General features: G+C 36.4%; 1 protein-coding gene across 1 annotated transcript in view; it reads left to right on the top strand.

Moving 5' to 3' along the window:
- Nucleotides 1-708: 708 nt before the first annotated feature.
- LOC117104265 (aminopeptidase N-like) overlaps nucleotides 709-11376 on the top strand; it is a 48128-nt gene continuing 37460 nt past the window's right edge. Inside the window, exon 1 of the mRNA XM_033245004.1 lies at nucleotides 709-744. Within this exon, the coding sequence (XP_033100895.1) occupies nucleotides 724-744 (21 nt within the window). The 5' untranslated portion in view covers nucleotides 709-723. The remainder of the gene's footprint in view (nucleotides 745-11376) is intronic.

Genomic DNA, 11376 nt, shown 5'->3' with positions numbered 1-11376 from the left:
TTTATTTTACTTGCAACTAGGCGTATTACAGTACAGCCAATGTATAGCAATTTTTCTGATATTATTGACATTTCAAGAGGAATAGTCTTTACCTGTCACTGATAATTACTTGTTTTCTCTCAATGGTTTGAAGCTAGATCATATGCAATTCAAATTAGAAAACTCGTTTGCCAAAAATGATGAATGAATAAGGAGGCCGGAGAGGCCATTATGCTTGCAGTACGATGCTGAAGACGCAACCTTCACATAGATAATATCTTGTCCAATGGGCATGTCTTACAATCAACAGTGTGACTTTAAATCAATTAAAGTATAAATACTATAAAAATATTCGAATATTAATAAGATATGGAAGCGAATTGTTCGATTAGTATTAGACATGCCTAAGAAGGCTATAGACCTAACTGGGGTCAACAGCTTGCAGTGATATGAAGTGAATGAACTGTTACGGAAACTAACGTGAAGTGGGAATACACGCGTTGGCGAGTAGGTTGACGACGTAGTCAAGCAAAGTGGTCCCATCCACCTCTTTCATCAGGTGTTAACATACGCATCTTCCGTTATTGCCTCAGACGCAATTGATATGTAAATCTATATTTTGAGAATGGCAATAACCTTGGAATTATTTCCATATTTATGGAAATAAACTAAGTGAAAGGAATGATTTACGGAAAGCATCGCCGTTGAAGTTAGTTTTGACCTAGGAGAGATTGAAAGTGACATATGGACGGGCTACAGGAACAGGTAAGATGACGATATTTACTTGCAAACGACTTTATATCAGGCGGCATTTATACAATATCTGTGCAGTTATAATCTAATGAATGTCAGTTCTATTTTACTATTGATATCTTCCATTCGCAATATAATCGGATGGTATGGAAATTGTGATTTGTAAATGAGTACGTTGCTAGAATCTTCATGTACAACATCGAATATACAAATGGAAAATCACAAAGTCAATTGAAGAAATTGGCATAGGCCTAATTCGGAGATATACATTATATTCAGGTAATCGTTGGCCCAGTAATATATCCAAAGCAAATCAATATCCAGACAGATGCTGAGAAATGGAGTATAACGATTAGATAAGAAGGTTGAAGTTTATATCAAGGAGAAAGGGGAAAATTTATGAATAGAAGATTGGAAAAACAGAAAGGGAAATTGGAAAAACTGTGCACAATTCAACCAAAATTCATTCCGACTAAAAGAGATTGTCGAAATACGTCAAGCGCAGAAGGTGGTGATGGGGCACTGTTATTAACGAGAAATGCTATGACACATAGTGCCAGTTATTACCAAGCCAATAATACCTCTAATAAATTTAAATTGAATGCTAATAAAGTACACAGAGAAGCAAATCAACTACTGTATTGAATTCTATTAATTATTTCAATAACTCAACAAAAATGGTCGAGCAGAAAACTTGGCCCAACACCGGCGCGAACCTACTTGTAATATGCATCAGTTTAACACATAAGTACTACAGGTCTACATCCTAACAACATGAAAACATTCGCCTTACATTTGAAGGCATAGCAGTCCCGTAGACATGATTTTCGATGGGGAGGTGCGTTTTGTGAGCGAAACTTATAAATGGATTTCTATTCTCAGTGTAGCGGATCCAGGGGGGTTCAGGGGGTTCGGACGAACCCGCCTCTGTGAAGAAACGTAACAAAATACTACTGGGTCCTGGCTTACAAAATTCATGCTAACTAGACGCGGATCCAGACCTGGCGAAGGTCAGGGTGAGAAATCAAAATAAAATGTTTACCATTTTTCCAACAATCATGCTTACTTTCCTTGACACTTATTTTGAACATTACCATTAAGATAATGTTTAAATCCACGCTATCCTATACCTTACACTTTTACACTGATTGTACTGTAGGCCCTACCAGAGAGCGGTACATTCCAAATACATAATGGTCTTCCACTTCTCAGCGCATGATACAGTGCATAGCAAACGTTATGTAACCACTAATAAGACTCAGGTTCAGTGGCGTAGGTGGGCATCAATAAGGCAATTCAACAAAAGGACGCACATCTCAAACATCAAGGTTGTAACTCTGGCATCGACATTAGGCGCCGCGCATCCCTACACGCGCTGAACCTAACAAAACCCATAGCAACCAGATCAACCGTCAGCGTGTGACGAATTACCCACGCGCTGTTAGTGCCATGATAATCGCGCGTGGTGCGGTGATTACAAAGACTTCATGATATTTTGCACTAACATTAGACTGAAATTATACGGTATTCTTCATTTCAACATTAATTTTACCGATGTTGTGGTGTATTGTCGTTCATGAGACTCATTTCGCAGAAAAAAATTAATACATTTTCTGTATCTACCCAAATGTTCGTTTTGTGCACATTAAGGCCAACTCAGACAGCGTCAGCCGACGCAGCCCGACCCGATTTATCGTCGGGGACAGTCTTAAGCCGTCGTGAGAAATATTAAACACGTTTAATATTCTACTACGCGACTGCCCCCGACGCACACCATCGCGTCTGCGTTCAACTCACACAGACCCGATGCGACAACAAATCGCGTCGGGCTGCGTCGTACGACGCTGTCTGAGTTGGCCTTTAGTCCAACATTGTCAAAATAACAGTTTAATGTTACATAAGAACATGAATTTTTTTTAAATTCGTAAATTTTCAATTGCTATAACTTTTCATTTTCTTGGTCAATTTTCACAAATCAAATTGCAGTTTATAGAAGCATTTAACAAGCTCGCGGCGTGGCACGCATAGACTAATAATTGACGGCTGTACTCTCAACTAGTATCGGATTGTCGATGCCACAGTAAAGATCAAAGGACTGTACGCACGCGCTATGTTCGAGAGCGGAGATGTCCTTGGTCTAATTATCTTAACATATAACTTTAAAAAAATCCTATTTAAACTTTAGCTTTTATATTTATTGATTGTATTCATTACAATTTACCTATTACCTATTTCCCAAACGCTGCAAGTGAAAAAAACAAAAACAAAAAAAACAAAAAAAAAAACGCTGCGAGTAAAAAAAAAGCAACAACAACAAAGCCCTTACGTATACGATGCACTAATGTATTTTTTAAAATCACATTTCTAAAGCAATAAAATAATATCGTCATGCACATTTTGTGTTTGTGGTATTTTAAAGTTGTTTCAACTATTATTGTGTATGTTTTTTAACACTCATCATCATAACTTCATGAATACATTTTAGATTCACTTCATTGCAAGTAGGTCGATGACTGTTGTATTATTGAATGGTAATTGTTATTATCGTGATGGAATAGACAATACCTGGATTTGCGTCAGGAGAATAAATTAGGGGGCCTATAAGTATTTTGCCCAACCTGTTGTGAAGATGTAGGCCTATTGAATAATCAGTGCGTGATGCACTAACATACTTTTTGAAATCACATTTCTAAAGCAATAAAATATCGTCACGCACATTTGTATTTGTGGTATTTTAAAGTTGGTTCAACTATTATTGTGTACGATTTTAAACACTTCAGATCATTATAACTTCATGAATACATTTTAGATTCACTTCACTGCAAGTAGGTCGATGACTGTCATAATAGAGTCTATTATCGGATCTGTTATTATCGTGATGGAATAGACAATACAGTACCTGGATTTGCGTTACGGGAATTATAGGGCCTATGTGTAATTTTGCCCAACCTGTCGAAAATGAACTGAATACTCAGTGCGTGTGAAAACACTTGCAAAAATGCACTATACTTTTTTAAATCACATTTCTAAGCAGTAAAATATCATCACGCACATTTGTGTTTGTGGTATTTTAAAGTTGGTTCAACTATTATTGTGTACGTTTTTAAACAATTCAGATCATCATAACTTCATGAAGACATTTTAAATTCACTTCACTGCAAGTAGGTCGATGACTGTTCTATTATTGAATGGTAATTTTTATTATCGTGATGGAATAAACAATACCTGGATTTGCGTCAGGAGAATCCATAGGGGGCCTATATGTGTAATTTTGCCCAAACTGTCGTGAAATGTACTGAATACTCAGTGCGTGTAAAAACACTTGCAAAAAATATTTGCAAGTTGTTCTCCAGTGGGACTCGAACCCACATTCTCCAGATCACTAGCCTGGCATCATACCTCTAGACCACCGAGCTTGCACCTGATAGCCATATTTCTGAAATGCCGTATCTGTTTTTAAAAATCTTAGAATGTATGAACATTAAGAGTTTCGCCTGAGTAGACCTCACTAAAGGCTTTGTCTCTAGGTCCGATCAGGTGCATTTTTTACCAATTTTACCAAGGGCCCGGCAGTTCTATGCCATAGTTACCAACCGCCACGCATCGTCCGGGACAGTCCCGCGTTCCAAAATGATTTTGGATGAAACACGCATTTTGCAGAAACACAATGCGAGATCATAAATGTGTCACGCATTTAGCACTTGCGTGATAACGAATTATCACAAATTCAGGTATTAATGCAGTCATTAGAGAGCTTTCCTTATCTCGTTCGAGAATCAATTCACAGAGAAAATTTCTCCTTTCCGACCAAAACAACCCAGCCAACCACGCACTTGTAGAATCTAGTAGTCGCGAGCAGTCTTGCGAGTTTATTGTTACAACCAACCGTTGATTATGTGACTGGAACCCGAACTTCCGCAGGGAGCAATACTGTATATACTCGCGTATGTCCTATAAGGTGACCCGTGGAAGACGACCTCCGAGTTTTAGAAGATTTTTGGTTGATATTTTCATGTCTGGCGTATAAGACGACTCCTGTTTCATCGTCGGAATTCCTAATTTTTTGTGGTCCTGATACTGCATCTAGCTGGATAAATGGAGCCAAATGCAAGGGTTATCTTCCAAATAATATCATTTTATGAGTTTTTAAATCTTCACCATCAAAATCGTATTTTCCTGTATTTAAAATTGCTTTCATTCATACAGCATTTGCTTCATTATACAGTAGTAAGTTCGCGTGTTACGGACGATCCGTACATAAGACGAACATGATTATAAAAATCTAAAATCTGAATGTCGTGCGTATAAAGGCCAACTCAGACAGCGTCGGCCGACGCAGCCCGACCCGATTTATCGTCGGGGACCGTCTTTAGCCGTCGTGAGAAATATTAAACACGTTTAATATTCTACTACGCGACTGCCCCCGACGCACACCATCGCGTCTGCGTTCAACTTACACAGACCCGACGCGACAACAAATCGCGTCGGGCTGCGTCGGCCGACGCTGTCTGAGTTGGCCTTAAGACGACCCTTTTTTTTCGATCGTAATTTGCTATTTTAAGCCTCGTCCTATTATACGCGAGTATATACGGTATTTGTTTTAAAACCCTAGGTCACCTAAGCGTTAGTCATAGAGTGGCGGATTCAAGGGGAAATTTTTCATGGGGAGGACCCCGCCCCCTTTCATTTTGGGTATTTTTGTAAACGTTTTGAACCACCCTCTTTCAAATCCTGGATTCGCCCCTTATTCTATTTAAATTTTTACATTTTTGTGTGTGTAGTTAGGGACATAAAGTTGTAACTTTTTATGTCCTTTACATCTGTACATCTGTAGGCCTACATATAAACTATTAATTGTTCATCCATCTCAAATCACTGGAGCTGATAATTTCCAACATATTTCGTACCACAGTAATTATTTTTAAGGTAGTTCTTATGGACACACGATTGTGTACAATAGGCTACTTAAACCAAGGTGGTATTTTTATACCTCTTTTCTTAAACTGCATTTTCGTGAAAAAGTGTGACATTAAATACAGTATGTGATTTGTAATGGGTGAATGTTCTGCCTTATAAGTGAATGTTCTGCCTTATAAGTGAATGTTCTGCCTTATAAGTGAATGTTCTGCCTTATAAGTGAATGTTCTGCCTTATAAGTGAATCTTCTGCCTTATTTGGCTTTCAACAAACCACATATTATTTTCAAATTGATATGGGCAGATAGATTCAAAAATACCTCCTTAGATTTGCAAAGAGATTCCAATGCGAATAGGCCTAATTTCTTACTTTCGCCCGATTATTGTCGTCTTTTAACTTACCCTGAACTTGACCTTTGGCATTTTTTACCTCTCAAATGATTTTTTCCCTCACAATAATATTCACAGACCTTGACCTTTGACATTTTTACCCTCAAATTATTTTTCCTCCTTCAAAGCATTCATTAATTTTTGCATAATTCTGCTAAGAAACCGACAGCGGTAATAATAATAATAATAATAATAATAATAATAATAATAATAATATTTATTATTATTATTATTATTATTATTATTGTTATTGTTATTGTTATTATTATTATTATTATTATTATTATCAGGGTTTGATAATGATAACGGATAAATGCACTGTGATATAAATGAAAGTTATCTATTAATCTTCAAATTAATTTCTTAAATATAATGAGAAACGAGTTTTGACATACGGAGTTTGGTTATTCTCATACCGATCCATAGCTTATATTTCAGATTTATGAATATCATGTTATGGTGTACGGGGTACAGTACCTTCTATAATGTAATAAATTTTGAACATAAGCTAGGTCTATCTTTGGAAGAGAATAAGCCGCGTCAATGTGACTCAAGGGACGTGTAAGTACTTAGAATGAGAGGTGACTTTTTTCACTGTATGAGACAAGCTGCAAAAGCAGAATTCGTGTACCACTTATTGAAGGTTCAACAAAATAATGATATATGGATTGATATATTATGCAGCCTACAATGAGTTACGGACCTTTGCGTATGAATGCTAAGTTCAATGGCATCCATCATTCTTTTCAATAAATATATCGTTCTCACAAACAGAGCCAAAAAAATAAAAACAGCTTCAGTTTGTCTATACATGTACATTTACACAAAATCCGAATTCACAGATCGGAAAGCCTACCGAACCTATCATGTAATTGGATCAGTGTGTAAGAATAGGGACGTTATCAGTGCATTGGGAACGCGGTCCGATATTTCGGTTCGAATCCAATGGCATTACAGCTTGTTAGGCCTACAGTTTCAAAATAAGGTTTAAGTGGGAAAGTTCTTAAAACCTCTCGACATAGTTCCTATAGAAAACGGAGTTGTATTTGACATGAGTTTTTATTATATTAATGGATTCATGGGCCTTCTAAACCCTACATTGGGGGCACTACGTTCCCCTGGGCTTTCAGTCTTGCCCTGTATGTATTAGGTATAAGATTAAATGGCACATTTTATAACCATTGTCAACAATTTACTTGAGCCGGTTTAACATAGCCAAAAATGTTCACAAATCCGGCAAAGTGCACATTAAGTATTTAAAGCACACCAAAAAAAAAAAAACATGGTTTGAACTCTTATCTAAGACGATGGAGACAATAGGTTTTCTCAAACGGCCTTACGTAAGAGGTTGCTCCATACCCAATGTAATATACTGAATCTGATTAGAAACAACTGATTTCACACTCTTTTTCACATGCGTATAACAACGTTAGTTCATGGAGGAAGAAAATATTATTTATATAAATTATTTTATATAAAATTATAAAATACATTTTCTTCCTCCATGGTTAGTTCTCGACGCATTGCAAAGTAGAACAGTCATAACTCCGCCCTGTGCCTGGATGCCGAACAATAATGCAGGCCGTGTATGGGCGATTCCATTATTTTGTTTTATGCTCGAGGGTAAGTTCAAGGAGGGGGGGGGTCGAATTTCCATGACCTTGACCTTGTTCTTTGACACGTTCTTTCCAAAAGTTAATCATCTCTTTCTAATTGTGTGATGATGAGTTCCTTAGTGTTTGCGTAATCTTGCTGACATTACAGACAGGGGTGAAGACATAAGGAGGTACCGTAATAATAATAACAAAATACTAGAGTGCTTATATATAAGAATCAATATGAACGTCCTCATGGGTGAGATCTCCAAAAGAAATATTTTTTAAATACGTCATAATAATAATAAAAATAATGGGACAAACTCTAAACCGTCTTGCGGTAATGTTTATAGCAGAGAAATCTGCTAGTGTAGAAAAAGTTGCTACAATCAGGCGAGGACAGACTTGTGGTTGAAGGTTGAAGGTTAATACCTCCTTGGTTGAAGACATCGAGAAACGTCAGCTAAGCTTTGTTGGGCATAATATCGGGAATAAATATTAAGTCTCGCTCTGAGGGTGCTAATAATATTTAAAATCTCTTAAAAGGGCACCCGCTGGCCAATCTCCTCGAACAAATTATTGATTCTGTTTTTTAGTCATTTTTCTCTGTGGTGGAATCTGGAAAACCCATTAAAAACATTTTCAACGAAGTCCCCATTAACAATAAAAAAAAAATAAATAAACACTGTCTCTTTCGTTGTACTTGTTTATGTCTTACCTTGAATGCCTCTTTAAATAATTAAATCATCAATTTCAAATGACACTGCATTAAAACAATTCTGTTTTCGCTGATTTACAGATTACGAAATCTTTAAATTGACTAACAGCCAAGTTAATTATGGCCATGAAAATGATTTAGGAACGATAACATGAATGTTACGTACAGAGTAGGCCGAATTCACAGGGTGAGGTGGTGTGGGGAGCGAAACACTCCTCCATGCTGTTACCGGCCGTTTCTCTTACATATCGTGCCACTGTATTGACCGGCACCTCTTAGCATTCGTTCAGTGGCGGATTTAGAGGGGGGGGGGGCGTACTCCCCCTCGCCCCCTCTATTTTTTGAAAAAATAAACTGTTTAAACCTTAACAGAAAATTACAATACTGAATAGTAAAAATCAATCAAATAAATTGAAATTAATGAAGGTGCTAGAGGGCAATTCACCCCTTGTACCCCTATAGAAGGGGTTCTTACCTGCTTCCCTGAGTCTCTCACATTTACTCCCCCACTTTCTTACCAGGCTGGGTCCGTCCCTGTCTTCCATGTGTTGTTTTACCTACGTTTTCAGTGTAGACACATAGTATTATTGGTATTTATATACAAATCACCGTCTGGAGTGACTGCTCTAGTTGATTGTATTCAGGATTTATTTAAAGATTCCACTTTATTCGTACATGAGGCCATATTGTAAATAATATTACATAAAGTAAGTAAGGCCTACTTATAAGAGACTAAAAGAGCATAAACATATTTTAAAACATAATTAACATTAAAAACTGTAGGCTACATAGGAGTGGGGACATTTACATTAAAATAGAGGAAGTTATCATACCATCATACCTTCTTGTTCTTATGTATGTTAGCAACTATTGTGAAGGGTTTGTAAAAAAGTACAATTCTGTCTAAAATTTACGCATTTTCGTTTGACTATTAATCTGTCTTTGTTCGGAACAAACTATTCATATAGACTCTTACTTTAACTGCAAAATTAGACATAATTAAAAGAAACACAACTTTTAGGCTGTTATCAATGCCGATTAACACAAACCGATTTGAATAGCAATTTTATCTTTTTTTCTCGCTCTGACATCATATAATTTGGGATAAATCTGTCCGCGTGTGCACGGATGGAACTGGGAGTTCAATAATTCCAACGATTATTCCGCATTAACATGGCTTAGAAGTTTAAAATAAGTTAGAAACTAGCCAATGGGATCAACGCAATGAAAACGCAGATTACCGTAGTTGTTTAATAAGTTGACCATAGAACCATAAAAACCAGAAGTATCTCTTCTAATAAATGACTCCCATATGCATTCTTCTGACAAATATACCTTATGTCAAGGCCCTTCCACATTTTTATAGTTTATATTTTTACACCACACTCCGTAATTGTCATTAAGCCTTTTATTAGAGAAAGTACTGTATATATATATATTTCGTAGCCTACTTTTGCGTGTTACGGCATAAACTGATAAGGTCTATCATTTTTGTGAACAAAAGAATTTTGTAATTCAAATTGTAAATGCATTGAGCAGTATTTGACTTGAAATGAGAACATTAGCAAATACATTTGTATTATTATTATAGCCATTATTACCGTTAAAATTATTCTGCATTGAGGTGATCGCTTTGGCTGTTATACTCTTTATTATGTTGCTGTCAAGTTTACTCTTAATGTATCCATGATGTTTAAATCATTATCGGTTTCCATTATGCTACAATACTGGACATCATGGGTTTAAAGACAATATGTATGTACATCTTAATATGCTGATAAAGCAAGTCTCAAAGTATGTATACAATAATCCTTGTTTTTTAAATATTTCACATATATCATTTGTCCTTTTCTAAATACTATGACTTATTTATTATCCGAAGACTTGTTTCTTGTGGTGTCCTTCTGGTGGTGAACTGGGCGGTATACCTGGAGGCAATTCCCCTACTTTTCTGAAGAGTGTACTGCGTTGACTTGCACATGGCCATTTTGGGACCAGGGACCAGCGGCTTAACAAACGTCTCATCTGAAAAAAAACGTGCACTATCGGAAATAGTATTTCATTTTGGATATGTTAAAGATACATTATCTAAGAGGTACTCAACATAATGATGTTGTGGACATTTTACATCCTTGTTTGAGTAGTTTTTGTTTTTATTTATCAATGCACCCTCGATAGATTTCAACGTTTAATTGGTTTAGCAAGTCAAGATTAGACAAACAATTCGCATACGCTAAAGCAAGTGCAACCATTTGAAAGGATGAATGGGTCTGTTTTGGAATTGTTGTGCAGGCTTGTGCGCTGTTCCAATGGCATAGCTCTATAACATATAGAACACAGCAAATTGAATTAACACTCTATGAGGTATATAAATATGCGCGGCGTTTTGACCCACACTCAAAATAGAAGAATACACTTTTATTTATGAGGCTGAAATCGCTTAATAATTAAGAACAAAATAAGAACAAATTGAGGCTGAGTCAAAATGTACGTCAAATGAGGTTTAATTTTTTATAAGAGAAAAACTGACAAATCTTTTCTGTACCTTATGTCCAGTATGTGTGACTACCCTCTAATTCAGTACAGTAAAAAAACTGCTGTAATAGGCCAAATAAAGAGTACTGAGCCTGGGCAAAATTTTACTGTTTTTTTTTTCTTAAAGTGTATACAATAATCAAATGAACCACTACGAAAGGAGATTAGGTTATGTCCTCTAGTTGCATGGTTTGTTGGCAATCATAAAGAAATGATCAGTTGTGAGGTTTATGTACTAAGATGTTAGCCCCGATTTTTAGCACCCCACACGACACATTCATTTTAATTTCAATATATTATGCATATAATTATGTTTGCAATATACCCTAGAAAAAAATTAGATTAGAACCAAGCTCAATACAATACGCAGAGAGGGGTCGATTGTGCAGTGCATACCTCTTTGACGAATGGGGTAGGCCTATGCTTTAGTAGTAGTCAGCTCGAGTCTGATAGGATTAACAAACATCTGACTTTACTATCAACACAGCAC

The sequence above is a fragment of the Anneissia japonica genome, unplaced genomic scaffold (assembly GCF_011630105.1).
Source record: "Anneissia japonica isolate Jap-2015-1 unplaced genomic scaffold, ASM1163010v1 scaffold5280_len750649_cov202, whole genome shotgun sequence".
In the NCBI taxonomy this organism is placed as follows: Eukaryota; Metazoa; Echinodermata; class Crinoidea; order Comatulida; family Comatulidae; genus Anneissia; species Anneissia japonica.
The sequence above is the reverse complement of the archived record's forward strand: the minus strand, read 5'-3'. Positions and strand labels throughout refer to the sequence as shown.